Source organism: Aulostomus chinensis, chromosome 3 (assembly GCF_037954235.1).
Source record: "Aulostomus chinensis isolate RoL2024-O1b breed Wild chromosome 3, RoL_Achi_v1.0, whole genome shotgun sequence".
Taxonomy (NCBI): domain Eukaryota; kingdom Metazoa; phylum Chordata; class Actinopteri; order Syngnathiformes; family Aulostomidae; genus Aulostomus; species Aulostomus chinensis.
Window position 1 is genome coordinate 29,027,995 of NC_141322.1, and position 16,995 is coordinate 29,044,989.

General features: G+C 42.9%; 1 protein-coding gene across 3 annotated transcripts; it reads right to left on the reverse strand.

Annotated features, from left to right (window-relative positions):
- Positions 1-3,045: 3,045 nt before the first annotated feature.
- ccdc71 (coiled-coil domain containing 71) lies at positions 3,046-14,122 on the reverse strand. Of its 3 annotated transcripts, none has more exons than XM_086200183.1 (2): positions 13,834-14,122; positions 3,046-5,941 (listed from the first exon to the last, which is right to left on the reverse strand). In XM_086200183.1, the coding sequence occupies exon 2, from the start codon at positions 5,934-5,936 to the stop codon at positions 4,857-4,859; it is 1,080 nt and encodes a 359-aa protein (XP_086056309.1). In that variant the 5' UTR covers positions 5,937-5,941; positions 13,834-14,122; the 3' UTR covers positions 3,046-4,856. The 3 variants fall into 3 exon arrangements, with proteins under 3 accessions (XP_086056309.1, XP_086056308.1, XP_086056310.1); XM_086200182.1 differs by lacking the exon at positions 13,834-14,122 and adding an exon at positions 13,545-13,675; XM_086200184.1 differs by lacking the exon at positions 13,834-14,122 and adding an exon at positions 8,285-8,452.
- Between the last annotated feature and the right edge of the window lie 2,873 nt (positions 14,123-16,995).

Genomic DNA, 16,995 nt, shown 5'->3' on the forward strand with positions numbered 1-16,995 from the left:
TAACCTGCGTTGAGGACATTGTTTTGATAGCTCTTGAACATTGGGTTGATGATGCATTACTGGTTTAAATCCTCTCTTGATTATGGGATATTCCCATTCTTGCCCTGCCAGCCTTGGGGCCCCTCAGGGATCCCTCCTGGGGCCTGTTCTGTTTTCTCTCTACATGGCACTTCATGCAAACATTATATAGAAATTAAACATTGCTGTCAATTTTATGCTGATTACTAAAAGCTGATTCCCTGCAGCCTCTCCTGGGTTGTGATTTCAGGAGCTACACAGTCAGAAGAAAACTGAAAAACATCTGGCCAGGAAGCTGGAGGAAGGTGAAAGCGTTTCAGTGTTAGGCTCAGTCGGTTATCAGTTAAGAGCAATTCCCAAGCCACAGATTCCTGTAATTCCTTTATATGTAAAAGTACTTCACGCGTTCGTTGCCTCACTAGCGGATTACTACAACTCCCTGTTATTTTGGGACTTCACAGTCGTCATTATCCCACCTGCAAATCGTCCAGAATGCAGCTGCAGCCCCTCCAGGCTCAGCCTCTCTTCACTGGGTCCATCCATCCGTTCGTCTGTCCCGTTCTCACGAGTGATACGTCAGGAAAGCCTGAGGGAATCTCTTTAAATTTGGCTCAACTGTTCGCTGGGGCTCGAGGATGAGCTGAAAAGATTTTGGTAGTCATAGGCCAAAGGTCAAGGTTGCTATAACCTCACATAGAAGTCTCCGGAACACCTTGAGGGAATTTCTTTAGATGTCCACTGGGAGTCAAGAATGACCTTAAAACACGTTCGTGGCAAAATGATTCCAACCACAATATTTATAGTTTTTGTGACTTGTTTTCAAAGCTCATCTCTCACAGGAATTTTTTTACTGGCACTCCCAGTTCCAGTGTCCAAGCGTCACGGCGCGAGTCAAAAGTGTGCGAGCTGCAGAAGCAGTTCCTGTTCTAGAGCTTCAGAGCCTCTCCTGGCTGCATCCCCCCCCCCCGCAGTAGAGCTGTGGCGTGGTGGGGGGGGGCCCCCTCGGTTACACACGTTCAAATTCAGACTTCAGTTCATCAACAGAACAATAACGCATCAACAACTCTGTCCATTCACTGATTCAGCAGAGAAGGAAGCCCAGCGGGTTCATTATTAGCACCTAACTAAAGGAATAATGCAGCCTCCTCAAGCCAACATGAGAAATATGACACATTTTTACATGATAGATTAATAGATTATGAGTGATTGTTTTTATCATCTATATTTTTAGTTACAGTATTTTGAAAAAAAGCTGCTCTCTCCACTTTAAACTGGTTTAACCTGTTTTTATTTTTACTAAATCTTTTAAAAAAATATTCACCCTGAAAAAATATTTCCTTTCAACCGACTCCACGTCATGTGACCTAACAGCTCCAAAGCTATAGAAAGTTACTAATAGACTCTGCTCCCTCCAACTTATGTTTTCATACAAAAGGTTGACTTGCTTTCATGTCATGTGACCAAGTGACTCCTGACCAGTAGCAAATATTCTCGCTAGATTGGACAAAGAAGAAACAACTTTTTTTTCATGACACTTTAATGCCTCTTACCTGTATTTTCTATTGATATTTCAATTAACAACAGATCGTTTCTTTTCCCAAATAAACTTCCATGTCATGTGACCTAGCACTTCCACAAAAAAAGAAGGTACCAGGTATTAGTACTACACAAGAACCATAGGACACGTAGCAGTTTTTAGTAGAGTCTAAGTAAATGTACTTGTCAACGAGTGATGGTAGGAATAATTTATCAGATAATTTGACGATGGAGTCAAAACCAGTTTGACAGGAAATTAACAACCAGATCCCGTTTCAGTTCAACTGAACCTCTCAGGGGCCGTCAGGGCTGCGTCGACCACGTCGACCACGTCTGGGTACGCAGTCACCCAGCGGCGGGAAAAAACTTTCAGACTATTTTTCATTTCAGTTTTATTGAACAAAAAAAAAAAAAAGTTTTCAAAGCTCATGTAGGAAATACAATATTATACAAGTGTTTCACAAACCAGACTAACAAAAATAAGATATAGAAAAGGGAATCATTGGAGGGGATGAACATGGCTGCCTACACACTGACAGGAGGGGCACGGCGATGCAGGCTCTCCTCGACATTAAACTCACTAAAACTGAGACATGGAAAGTCGACCACTGAACACTGGTGTGGTCTCAAATCTGAGCAGGGGAACACATTGCAAACTTGAGAGTAGCGCATGGATGTCAAAACCAGCCTCTGGACTTCTTAGAACATAAAATGGATGTTTGGAAATTCAGCTGTATTTTGCAATTTATAGTTGATTCTGAAATAATAAAAATCACTTCATTTTCTGACGTGGAAGTGTTTGAGCTCCACTTCACCTGGATCCTAACATTTGCTAGAGTTAATGCATAATTTTGAAAAGGGAACTTCAAGAACAACTGAAGCCTGACACACAAATATTCTTGATTTAAATTCAGCTCACGAGTGAGCGTATTATGAATTAAGCTTTTTTTTTTTTTATTCAAGTAGGATTTCCGAGGTCAAGAATGAACCGCAGTGATGTCGTCATCTCATCAAATGCGGTTCTGTTCAGACAACAAAAAAGGGAAATACACACATTTGTGTACTTCTCACGAGTGAAAACATGAAAATGGAGATGTTTGCAAATGAAAGCGAACTCAGGTGTTTGCCTCACCACAGTATAAACCTTTGGAAAGCACACAAGGCAGTTTGGCCTGCTCATTCCAACCCGCGAGGGGCAGCAGCACCTTCAGTCTCAGACAAGCTCACAGGAAGTCACTGCTTTAAATGCTCAAAATTTCCAATCTGAACTAGAAGGAAAATAAAAAAGGATACCCCAAAAACCCCCCAACATTCTTGCGCCAGTCGTTTAAGTCAGCACCAACATCGCAGAGTTAGCACCCGCGTTAGAAACCAGTGTGGATTTACAGAAAGTCAAACCAAATTTTAGAGATTTGAAGTACTGTCTTGATGTCTTAGGAAATCCAAGGTGTTAACAGCTTTCATGGTCAGAAAGATGAAAATGAAGCACTGTAACATTCTCAAAGTGCATTTTTATTATGGTGAAACACCATCTGATCACAGCTGAAAAATAAAAACAATTTTGTTGGGTGATTCTCTCCATTGACAGAGCAGAGCACAAATGCGTCATGAGTGTGGGATTTCTCTTCGTCGGAGAGGGGCCTGTCCTCAAGTAAACCGATACTGCAGTTTTCAAAACTGGCCTGGATACAGACGGACCCGCAGCTCTGGTTAATACCTGTAACCAGTCACAATTCTAAAAATCAGCCAAACAGATGTCCACCATCTAGATAGCAACTGATGGAATCTTACTGGAGAAAAAGTAAATTGACATCAGTGAGAGGTGGTGTTTGTTTTTTCAACGCCCCGGTAGTGGGGATGTAAAGGGATGGGGGGGGGTTCCAGATAGTCTGATCCAAGAGAACTGTATGGCTCCAGGCTTATCGATTGCTCTGATCAATGCTGGCATGTTTTTGACAGGTGGGCATTGCAATCAATGATGTCAGAGCCACGCAACAACACTGCTGGAAGCTTCTAATAGGGGCTCATAAACAGGGCAAGAAACGAGCTGTGGCAGCTACATCCTAGTGCTGACAGTGCTAGTTGTCCTATCTGTAAAATCCTTATTTAAGGGTATTACTTGGTATTTCCATTTCTTGGTGATGGGGTGGAAACACAGTACGACATCCGTTTACGCAACATGACGCTGCGCCACCTCTTGAAACCACGCAGCAAGTCCATTACTTGAGTTACATTAATATCCCTTGTTATTGGTGCCACGCAGGCAGGCTCAGATTTTTTTGATAAACAAAACCTAAAAAGGTAATCAAATTCTGTACAAATATTCTATTGACTGAAATATTTCCCCACCACCACAAAAAACAAACAAAAAAACGGATCAGGATAAGGGAATCGATATGATTGGAATTGGACTGATGAGTCGTCAATGGCACAGATGTCATCAAACTGTGGAGCCGGTCGGGGGCCGCATCAACGAACCGAAGAGGTCTGAGGGAATAGCTTTACGCTCAGAGAAGAAACTCTACAACTAAAAGGCCTTTGAATCCTGTACGCACTCCCAGAACCCTCCTTTCCAGTGGAACCAACACAAATACAACAAAGGAAGACAAACTAAATACTTCTTTGCATCCTTTAGGTCATTTGTTGTGCTAGAAACAACCAACCACCACATCTGCTTGTTGGCCCGCAGACATGGGAAAGCACGCTGTTCATTCACCAGTCGCTCCAGTGGGATCATCCTCCAACAACTTACATTTCCATTTCTTTCAAATTGGAAAGTTTGATGTTCCATGTCATGGTGCTATACATTATTTTTTAAAACACTATGAGCACCTCTCATTAACAGCAGATAATAATAATAATAATAATGGTCAATGAGTCTGTTGCTGAGGATCAGAAAATTAACCTTTGACCTGGTGGCCACAATGGAAGTTGTGCACCGTTCAGCAGCAGCACCACCAGGTAACACCCATCCAAAGCAGAGGAGTGGTTGGTTGATGTGTGGAATACACTCACGTAGACAGTGAAAATGGCATATGGCCTATAATCATTTCCCAGCCTGCTAGGAAAATCAACCTCTAACACCCAATGCCTTTCAAACACAAAAGCTCACCAGGAACCAGAATTTTCACAGACAACCTGCTCCACCGTCAACACCAAGCAGGGGTCACAGAGGCCCATGAAAGTAGTCTGCTACGAACACTGGTAGTCAGGTAGAGGCAACACTAACACAAACACCTAAAGGACAGGATGTGTGTGTGTGTGAGAGTGTGAAGGGATGAATGGTGGAGACTGGGGGGTAGTCACTTATTCTGGTATCTGAAGTCTCTCAGCACATGGTTGAGAGGTTGGATCTGAATTACTGGAGACAGGTTAACCTGTAGGACTTTCTGAGCTTTCCTGCGGGCCTCATCCACTGAGCGAGAGTCGTCCACTTTTACCACTTTACATCTAAAACTGTTCTTGTCTTTCCAGCCATTTCTCTGCCAGGTTTGGTTGTTCAGTTCTTTAGGTCGCCTTCCATCCCGGTTGAGGCCGTTGCTCCTCCAGCCATTGCTGGTCAGCTCTGTGTGAGTCTGTGGAAAAGCACGGCCATTAGCGTAGAAGACCGGCGCAGAATCTCCGATGAGGGCACCATCCAGTCGGACAGGACATGACAGGCTCTTCTGGCTGAACAAGGCCACAGCTTTGGTGGGGGCCCCACCACCATTCTGGGAAGGCTGTAAAGGTATTCCTGAAAGTGTTGGAGGGTGCTGTTGCTGTGGAAAGACGGGTAATGGTACCTCACAGGATGAGTCCCAATTAGTGTGGATCTGGAGTCTGGCCGTGTGGCAACCTGACAGACCTTTGATGTTGGTGAGTCTGAGGTAGGGCTGCACCTGGAGTGACTGGGACATCTCTACAGTTCGAACAGGTGTTCTGCTGCAGATGATGGCACTATGATCCACCAACAGCTCAGGAGGTCGAACCCCTTGGATCCTGGGGTTGCTCCTATCAGAGGTGTTCCAGGACGGGTGCACCTCCCTCCTCTTAACCCTTACCCTTCTCCTCCTCTTGGCAGTGGGTCTGACATTCCTGTTGGGTGGCTTAAGCATGTCTTCAGTCAAAGGTTCATTTGTGGAGGAGCGGTAGCCATACACATCCTTACTGCGAAGCACCGTGGGCTTGTGGCCCTCCTCGCTCAGCTCCTGTAAAAAGGTGACCAGGTCCTCTGTGCTTGAGAGGTCACGAGACATTGGGCTGAGGATCTTTAGGGCATCCAGGAGGACGTTGTGCCCAGCTGAGGAGATCCTTGACCAGGAGTGAACTGCCCTTCGTTCCTCATTGGCATAAGCCAACGGCCGGCCTACCATGGAACCCCGCTCCGCACCAGCCATGTTCATTTGTCCTGCCCAGAAAAAAAAAGATTTTCAGTTGAGCAAGTCCGAGGCACAAATTGAGTGATCATTGCTGCTTGTTTAATACTGTTTTTAATTCCTTTTAGGCAACTTTTAAGTGTTCTGTGTCAACAGACCTGATGTTGCAATACCACAGTTAAAAGGACCCACTCAAAGATGCTTGAAGCTGATATTTTCATTTTTAACCACCAAGAGGGTTCTTAAATCAATGCCAAACAAAAACTAGCTGATTTTCAAGTTTAATAAACTTGGTAGATATGTGCCAAGATGGCACCCACTACATTTTGGGGTTATTGCCCCCCAATCTTTATGATCTTTTATTAATCTTTTTCCAGCAGGACTGACGAAAGTTCAGAAATTGTTTAAAGTTTTGTATTACCAAGTTTTCAGATTCCAGTAAGAATATTCCAGACTTTTTGACTGGGAAAGGATCAGCTATTCTTGAAGTTAGGAAAACTGAAGATAGAGATCGATTCTCACCGAGCACTTTTACCTGGCCTTCATTGTCTTCGGTCGAATGGCTTTTATACCAAAACAGATCTATATCTAGCTAAGGTTATTGATAAATTCTCCATGAAAATGAGGGTAAGCGTGGACAAATAAAGGGTGAATGACAAAAAGACATGACAAATAGAAGAAAATAAATGGGCAACAAGGAAATGAACAACAAGGGGACATTTGTTTTTATAAAACCCAGAGATCCACAGAGTGACCGCAAACAAGTTCACTTCCCATGATTCCCAATGACGGTATGACGCTTGCAGGGATTCTCTACATTTGCAGTTTCCTCCCTTGGCAGGCAGTGATAAGGGGGAGGGGTGGACTGTGAAGGATGATAGGGGGTACAGACGGGGTTCCACATAGACATCTTTATGATAGGCTAGCTGGTTTCATTTCCGTGGTCGTGGAGATAAATGATTGATGGAGCAAAATACAAGTTCAGGCTTCAGTTCATGATAAAGGAGCAGCAGCTTCAGTCTTCCAGCTATGTCTACATGCGTTGATTGTAGGCGCTCAAGTTTAGGAAACACACAACCCAACATTCAATCACAGACAGAAAAGAGAGTGTTTTCGCATTGAAGGACACCTGATCACACATGGAGAAAACACAGATACATCTTTGTGAAGACAATTGCGTTGATTAAAAATAGTGGTGTCCATTCAAAACATGCTCACTGGGAACTAGCTGAATGCTTCAGCTCCTGGATTCATGTGCACAGCTTCCTCAAGATCTGCTCATCCAGTGAAGGCTGAGGGTTATCAAAATGCAGAAAAGCTGATGAGGCTATGGCTTTGGGTATTCCAGATGCAGTTTGAAAGCAAGACTTTTTGTGACGGTTGAACAAATAAGAAGAGATGGACGAGTGTTCTGTATTCAGGAGGTATTTATTAATACGGTACCGGGTTTTTCCACCAGGCATGTGTGGCCGTAAAACGATGGTTACAAGTTTGTGTCTCCCTTTTATACTTGGCTACCTCTGGTTTACTTTCAAACTCGCTCCACACATGGAAATCCTATTTTTGGGCAGCTTCTGATTTTATCTTCCGTTGCCCAACAGGTCAAGGGGTCAACACCCAAACATCTCGTCTTACTCAATGCTTAACAGGATTCGCTACATGATATGGTACCAATACGACTACTTATAAACACATCCGCAAGCTTCATACAGTTCAGATATGACCATGAAAAAGAATAAAACATATTAAACGTTATCATGAAAAGACATCCTAGCACAGTTTCATTAGGCTTGTTCTGATTGGTCATCAACTCATCAATGGATCATGACTGTTTTCTCCAAGGAAGATTAAATTGGCCTTCAACGTTTAATAGGAGTTTGGGAACTTGGTAGGGGGTCGCCTATTCTCTACTATGTACAATACAACCGACACCTTTACTAAATACCTGCAACAGCTGTTGTGCGCTGAACTCACTGTATTTTACACATTATGCCGAAGCAAAGTGAGTTTTGTGAAAAATGTAGAATGAAATGTTGGACATACACCTACTCAATGTACTTTGTAAACTGTATCAAATGATTGTAACTTGACCAAATTATTTAAAGAGGATTTCTTTGTAAGAGTACTCTTATGCTGGATGTAAATGACTAGTGATATGCTCTGTGTGGGGCAGAGAGAGAGAAAGTTGACTATAAAAAAGGTAATGTTTGAGGATCTGAAATCTCAGTGGTCAAAAGGACCACCATACAGAGGATTATGTCAAGGACTTTGATCAAAAGATTCTCCAGTTGTTGGATCTGCACAGGACTTGGAAATATTTTCATTTTTCCTGCCTTTAAGAACTAATTTTTACAGAAGACAACTTCAACACTCACCATGAAGGTAGAGGAAACACCTGGAGACCAGACTGTCAACTCTGGTCAAGGGAACATCATCATCGTCATCGGCAAGGGACTTCTGTTTTGTAGCGACGCAGTTGAATTTCCGTTATTCACTCTACAATGTCCATTTCAATATACAAATGGAGAATTAAAGTCAATTTTCCTGCAGTTTCCACAAATTTGGCCGTATTCTTATTCAACTCTCCCGGCCCCTACACAGGGATTTGAGCTTCAACAAGACTGCTGTATCCATACCAATCAGCATCAACCACCGGAGCTCACTTTCCTGGGCAGGGTAAAGAGGAAATGACAATCTGAAGTACACTGGTGTGTCTTTCTCTAAAATTATAGCATTCACACTCTACCACACTTTAATTTGATCCATTCAAATTATAAAAACTTTTTTTTTTGGATTAAATTTGAATTTACAGGTTCTCTATTTTTAAAATGGTTCCAGTCGAATGCTTGCCCCTGCTACTTCCACTTTACTTGCTTCCCCTCAGGGATAACTGGTTGTGCAGCAAGTAAAACACAAATACATATAACATATTTAATCCATACCTCTGTTTAAATAAACGTGTACTTTTTTGCATTTAAAAAGTACAAGTTTGACCTCAACAAAAACCTGACCTGAGCTCAGCCAGGTTTGATCCCCTTTTTTTTCCTAGCATATGATTGGAAGGAGGCAGTGACACAGCTTGGCGAGCCTCATCACCACCAGCCCAAACAGGCTTCATTGATCTCACTAGGGCTGCTAAGTCCCTTAAAATGGAGGGCTGGTCTGGAGCCACCTGTACCAGGGCATACTGGGGACTTAATATGGAATAAGTCTTGAACTCATGAGACTGTTGCTTCTGTTGACGGGAGCTTTTTGGTTTCCCCATAATGCGGGAAAACATGGCTGGTAACAACAATGGGTACACATGGACTAATGAGATGAACACATTCTTTGGTCACACCCATGAAAAAAAAATGTGCATGTTGGGGAGGTGACTTGTTTGTTTCCAGTTTGTAACCTCTACAACATGTTTTTAAAGCTTGTCGTCATGTTACCTACACCGCCATCTTCCGACAAAACTAGTACAGTTTATCCACTCCAACCACTTGATGGTGGATGTGCCCAATTCATTTTTTTCTTTTTTGCGAACTCAAAAGATTTGCTTCACCCTGATTATATATCTATATCAATATATCTATAGATATAGATATCAATATATATCGATACATCTATATCGATATCGATATAGATATCGATATAGATAGATATCGATATAGATAGAGATATAGATAGATAGATATATAGAGATAGATATATCTATCTCTAGATATATATCTATATCTCTATCTATGTCTGTATATACACACACACATATACATACACACACACACACACACACACACACACCAGGGTTATGTTCAGCTATCCTGCTTCCTCCTTCAAAGAGGCTGATTCATGATTAATGTAGTTGTTGAACGTTAGAGGCAAGGCTAACTGACTTAGAAGCACGGGTCTAAAAAGGAGAAGGATATTATATATTTAGTAACCATTACGATTTAACTACCCAGGTTTGGTTTGAGTTTTTTGGATCAGTGCTGTGTTCATTTTAATATGTACATTAAAGAGATAGAAAACATTACCAGAATGAGCAGGAAAAAGTAACATACTTGCTACGTTACTTTGCTGCCAGTAGTTGATGCCACTGTGCTAGTTCCTCCACTCTCTCACCATGTGCTTGCACTGAGAAACTACAAACAAAAGCAAACTTTTGCTTCATCCTAGAACCATTAGAAACTGCATTTACATGCATGTCAAACCTCTGGTTGTTTAGGAATGGTTTTCTTTCTTATGGTTCCATATCACATCCTCAGTAGCTGCAGTGAATGCAGCGACGATCCATCTGTTCTACTTTTTGCTCCAGCTTTATTTTTCAAAAAGGTACCAGCAGAGGTAACATGCTTTGATTGCCTCCATGTAAATAATTAATAATTGAAGTCTGACTGCTTGCATAGATCTGGGATTGGAAGCAGCACGTTGTTCACACAGGTTTGGTGTTCCCGCCAATGCTGATTGGATAAAAAAAAGTATAACCCAGCAGTGAATGCCAATTAGATGGGTTCCTATTGCAAACTAAAACAAGATGAAAGAGGATTTTGAGCCATTTGGAAGAATATATATATATATATATATTTTAAAAAAAAGACACTTTGCAACTTTTACTTTGGCAAAAAGATCCCTACACCGAAGTAATTATTGTAAGCAACTTCAAGTTAACGCTCGTCAAGAATGATCGAAGAAAGTGCCGGCAGGTAGGACCCAGTCCAGGGTGCAGCAAGGGTGCCCTTGTCAAATGGTGTCAGGGAACATTATAATAGACCGCACTTTGTAAGTGAAACCTTTTCCATAACCGGTGGGCAAACATGCAACAGCAAAAGCAACTCATTGTCTTTACCAATATTCACTGCAGAACAGAATCAGAATTTTCTGATCTCTGCCAAAAGGTGGACACAGGCAGTTTTAGTCCTCCTTTTGTACACCCTAAGGTCAGTCTTGTTCCAGGATACAGACTCTGGATTCATCCTACAGCTATAAACTTTTTGCGCTGAACTTTGGTCATCTCCAGGGTCTTTGATATTTCTTGATGCTAACACTTACCTTTGAAGAATGTGGGCGAAGGGCTCTGACTAATCTACTGGCTCAGGCCTGGATTTTTTCATCTCTGGTACAAGCCCATTTTTTTGTAGTCATAATCTTTGTCAAAACTTGCCATTTTCAACATGAAAGTTGCCATTAGCCAGCTATTGCAAAGGTTGATGTTTGAAGTAGTGCAGGGGGTGGGGGACTTCATCAACAGCACCAAACACAAAGCAAGAAAGCAAAGGGGGCAAGGAATGTTGACTGGAACTGCTACCCTATGGCCAATTGTTTACTCTCAAAATAGACCACAACACCAACAGCATCTGTTTCAGTGGAATTCCAGAGGAAAACTGACATAGAATGTAGGGATGTAATGCAAGAGTGCATGTCAGGTCGTTTGTCAGAATACACTCAAGCATGTAAACAGTGGAATGTTCTACAGGAAACTCAGCTAAACCAACCTGACTCAGACGGCACAGAACGACCTGACAACTTGCCCATGGAAAGTGCCTTCCAAAGGCTGGACATTGATGTGGATTTTCAGGCAAGGCTGCGATGCCCAGTCAGGGGCCAGAAGGAGACCGAACCTCAACACCTTCTTTCTCAGTCAAAGATTCAGAGTTCGAGACAACTAGGTTCTAATGATGGAGGAGATAAGAATTCAAATAAGCACTGGACTCAAGCAAAGTTGAGTCCAAAGAGCTTTATTGTCTTTACAAAGTACAAAGCCCAAGCAGCCTGCAGAAGCTCTTGACAATACAACTCCTTTCATACTACCATAGTGGGCACGGGGATGTGGTTCTGACGACAACCCCCTTTTAAACAATATTTTCCATCGTTATCTCATTTCTAATTGAGTCTAATTCTGTGGTCATTCAGTGAGAAACAGCTTTCTATTGGAATCACAAAACATGTGTTACTCTGCCGATGGGAATGAACACAGGTTGGCCCGTCAGACTACAAATCTATTGGGGTCAAAAGTTCTCACATCCAGTTTTTTTTTTTTTTTTTTGGAAGAATACACATTCCAGACCAGGCAGTAGGTCCTCCTTGTAACGTGTCTGTTAAAGGAGGCACACTCAAGGAGGTTTGAGTATCAGCAGTCCTCAAGCACAGTCACTTTAAATCGAAGTGCTAGAGAGAAAATAGTCACGATACCAACAAGTCATAATAAGAAAAAAATTACCCTTTTACTTCAGAAATTAGACACCACAACATTTCCAAAACGTTCTTGTTAATTGGTTGAAATCTATCATCATCATCATCATCATCATCTGTCACGGGCTAAATTCAACCAACCAATCACATCATCACACTTAACAACTCCTGCCAAAGCCAGTTGGTAAGAGGGTGAAAAATCTTACCCATTGAGAAAAGCCTTCTGTGGCACTCTGTACTCTTTTGTCACGTTGGAATTCCTCTCCATTTCTAATATTGCTGTAGAGGCCATGACACGATTCTCTTCAGGGATCGTCAGAATTACCCAATGCTTGTTTCATGGTTCTCACTGGTATCTCACCAATACCGCATTCATCAAAATAGGCAGTTCTGCCTGGTACCCAGGAACTGCGTTCTTTGAATGTTCTAACAGACATTTTTACTGCACTGCAGCTCCCAACAGCAAAGCTAAAAGCAAGACGTCAAAACAAGTCACAAGCAGTCCCAGAACTTCCAGAAGATTTTATATTTCAAAAAGGGGCTGTGACTTCTTATTTCAGGTTTTGACGTTTTCTCGAAGGTTGGGATGAAGAGTTTGCATACCAACTTTATGGGCTCAGACAATTTTGAAGAAGGCTCCTCGCTATCCAGCAGAGGGGGTTCTAAAATGTCCACCAGCTGAACCTGTTGTGAGCCCTTTTGACATATCAGTAAAATAAGCTAATCTTGTCTTGTTATGAAATCTGGAGACCAATTGGGGTAACAGAAGCTCCACAGACGAGCAGGGACGTGGCAATTGTTCAGCCTCGTTTTGACTGCATATTATTGGGAACATTCAGCTTCAGCTGGCCCCTGGCAAGAAGCTTGTAAAAGCCGTCACAACGACAAGATTCAGCAGTGGAGCCCCAGATGCCGATGCGCCCCGATGACCACATGGGGTACTTGGTAAGATGTCATTCCAGGTCAGCTGAACTTGAATTTCTGAAGGAGTATCAACCCTAAAATATGTAAAAAATTATGACCCACGCCTACTACCGAGGATGGTGCTTGGTGTGGACTGCTGGTGGTCTGGGCACAAACGTACAACTTGAAGCCTGACAAGATGGTTCCTCTGGACTTAATCTCGTAATGCCAGCCGCCTCGCAGGGTAACGCGTGAAACCCTCAAACTAACCCTTTACCACTTTAAAGAAACAATGCAGTGGCTTACATTTACGTTGAATCTGGGAGTAGCTGGTCCATACGATTAGTAAGAACAATGAAACTCAGAACCGTACCACTACAGTGGATGTAAGAACAAGACTAGCATGTGCAAGTGACGCGATAAAACGTGCGCAAACCCTGCGTCAACGTGTGGCTCTAGGGCGCCCCCTATCCGACGGGGCTGATGAAGAGTCGGTGGAATTTGTCACAGCTATCCAAGGACCTCAAACTCTGGTCTCCTTTCGAGTCACGTACTCACCGCTGTGGAGCTCATTTACAACTTTCTGTGGTTTGACAAAATACGCCGCCATTTTTCCCCCCTCACGAGGAAAACTGTTAACTGCTAACTGCCAAAGCGCTACTAGCCAAACAGTCACACCGATCTCTCCTCTGTCTGAGCGGCCAGCGTTAGTTGTTGAGGCACCCTCAACCCCTCCGGCCAGACTGGCCCTCAGCTCCCCACATGTTAACCCGTCGCTTATGCCGACTCGGGCACATGAAGGTTACAGAAACTGCTGAAAGTAACACCACAAAAACAGCGGAATTACCTCTCAACCGCGCTGTCTCGGCATCCTCCGGTCGCCGCTACGCCGACGTTCCACGGTAAAATGGCTGCAACAACAGCGGTGTGGATGACAGACCAGGCAAGAGAGGCGGAGGCTGCCGGGGAGAAAGGAGAGGAGGCGGGCTATAACCCCGCCGAGGGGTGGGGGTGGGGAACGGGCACAAGTGACGGGAAAAAAATCTCGCTCATAATCAGGATATAATCTCTGAATTAAATAAAAATAAATAAATACATCCCAACCAAGTGAAGACCTACCTAGCAACAAAACTACTTTTTAAACAAACTCCTTGGTGTGGAAACCTGACACCAAGCCGTGACGCACCGCCGGGCTGGGCGGGGCTTAGACTTATTTTTATGTTTGTAGCTGAAACTGTTAGCATCAGCAACTAACCAACCACCAAGCCAGGAACCTAGCATTAGCTCAAGTATCTATACTGTAACCCTTATATTTTGATCATTGGTAGTATTTGTAGTCTAATAAACCAGTTATCATCAATATATAACTAATGCTGTGGTTTTATTTTAGAGAGGCGACGAGCTTTGGGATGTCACAAAACTTCCCAGACAAAGGACCTTGGTCTCAAGTGTTCCCAGTTTGAACTTTTCACCAATTTTCGGTCCATTTCCCGCTTCGGTTAATACTAGATGTTGCATGTTGTATCGTGATGACATGTGTGATGATGACAATAATAATGTGTGTCATTTATTGATACATTTCAGTGTTAAATGGAAATTGCTGATGACTATTTAAATGATTACAGGATGTCATAACCATATTAAGTGGTGCCCGATTCTTACATAATTACTTTTCTTACATAATTATTGCAATTTCCGCGATGAATGTTAAGTCCATCAGGTTTTTTTTTTTTCGTCTCTGATTTCATGTTGACGTTTTTCGATGTTGTCTCTTTAACTAGTATGTGGATTTGTGTGGACAGAAGCAATTATTGTACATTCATTCATTTCCCATGAAAGGTAATTGATTTTCTCTCATTTTTAGATCAGGATTATGATTTGTAATGTAATTTAGCAACGCATAAATGTCAAATGGGGTGTTTGACCTTGTCTGTGCTCCTGACTTAGGACCCCCACCCACTGACATTGTCTTCTTCAACACCAAGGTCATATTGGGTATCAATGGTTTATCTTCTGGAAGGGAGAGGTGGCTGCTCTCAAGGTCCTCCAAAGACCGGCTTCATTAAAAACTGAGGAGAGAGTCTGTGTTTGGTGTCGGCGGTGCCATCCTGACCTGGCTCGTCTGTGCGGTGCTTTTCTCCTGAGCAACACGTTTAGTAAAAGGGTTCACGTGCTGGACAAAGTCAAGTGTTTATGCCTTCATTGATCATATCAAAAGGATTTATTAATCAGAAAATACTTGACAGTGGTTAAACCTGTTTTGTTTTGTTTTTTGCACTGATCAATATACTGAAAGGGCAATGCAATTCGCGGGGGGGTGGAGCCTATCCCAGCTGACATTGGGCGAGAGGCGGGGTTCACCCCGGATGGGTCGCCAGTCCATCGCAGGGCCATCAGGAGCAATTAGGGGCTGAGTATCTTCCTCAAACACACTTGGACATGGTCACCGGGGGAAACGAGGATTGAACCAGCGACCCTTTGGTTGCTAGACGGCCACTCTGCCTCTGAGCCACACCCCCACTCCATAAATGAACGTGAAAATAAAAAGGCATCCCCAGCCTCCAGCTGAACTGAAAGGAGTCTGCGCGTTACCTTTGAAAACAGTGGGTGCCGAATTTAGAATCCACTGGAGAACGTTCATCAGCTTTAGAGCTTCCTACCATGGAATTTCTCCCCCCATCCACAACCGTCAGTGGGCAATGTCGTGGGAGAAATGGGTTACAAATGACACAAAAGTCACTCCGAGTGTCCAGTGTAGGGAGGTGTTAGCAACTGAAAATGTGTGCCTATTGCAATGTTCAACACGCAGGATGACACTTTAATTGTTGAGGGATAATTGTGTGTCAGAATACAAATTGTTGCTGCAGAGTTGTTCTGCCTACAAATTGTCTTAAGAAAAGATGCGTGTTTGATATCCCCACAGCAGCAGCGCGGCCATCATCCCAGTCTCTCTCAATGACAACGGCGAGTCTCACTGCTGCTCATCCCAACAGCAGCGAGGCTCCACAACGCTTCCTGACGCTGAGAGTCCCTCAGACACCTTTACCTCCTCTGTCACCTCCCCCCACTTTACGCACACATATTTATTATTTATTTACTTATTTATTTATCAAAATACCTCCAACCCTCCACCCATAATTGCCAACTGTGTATATTTGGTGACTTATATATGGTGTTTTGTACGTGCGTAACTCTGTATATAATGTTCTTCTCCTCTCTTTTGACATATTTAACTTTTCTTTTCTTTTCTTGTAATTGAGCTGTGGTAACACAAATTTCCCCGTTGTGGGATCAATAAAGTTCCATCTGTCTATCTAACAATAATGTAAAAATTAACATTCACAAAGATGGACAGAAAACAACAGTACTGTGCCACAAAATATGAATACGTTATATAATTATGCTTCTGGTGGAAATAATATGGAACCAAAGTTGATATTAGCAACACTAGCCTCCATAATTAGGGATACATTTTCTCATAAACGTTGAAGTGATGTAAGTTGCTCTGAGCATCCCACTGTGTGCGTTCCTACAACAAAAGAACTCTCCGTTATCCAAGCCGAAATTCTGGAGTCAAGACATTAAATCACTCACCGTGAAGCAAAATCAAGCGAACTGTTTCTGCAAATTTGTTGTCCTGCTGACTTTGTTGCGCTAACGGTGACAACGAAATGCAAAATCAAGTCCATCCACGCGATTTGCATCCTTCTCGTAGCTTCCTTTCGTTGACCATAGTTGACCTCTGGCAGTTCTCATTGCTGCGACCATTGGGACGAACACGTTGTTGTTGTTGTTGAAGAGCCAGCAGTCTGAATACGTCTGATTTGTATCAAAGTGGTAGACTAATCTGAGATTGAAAGGTTGATGTGAGAAGGTTCACTCGCCTTATTATCGTCTTCATTCCAGCACCTGAGTAGGAGTTTTAGGCGTTCGCGGCGACATCAAACAGGGGACTGCATGAGAGGACATCACAATTTCACGGTGTGTAGCATCGCATAAGTATTATTAA

Excerpts from the sequence above, each read along its gene's own strand:
- ccdc71 (XM_086200182.1), bottom strand. The coding sequence starts at position 13,596 with ATGGCGGCGTATTTTGTCAAACCACAGAAAGTTGTAAATGAGCTCCAC. Across the intron at positions 5,942-13,544 it reads TGTAAATGAGCTCCACAGCG|GACAAATGAACATGGCTGGT; the intron begins GTGAGTACGTGA and ends TTTTCTGGGCAG.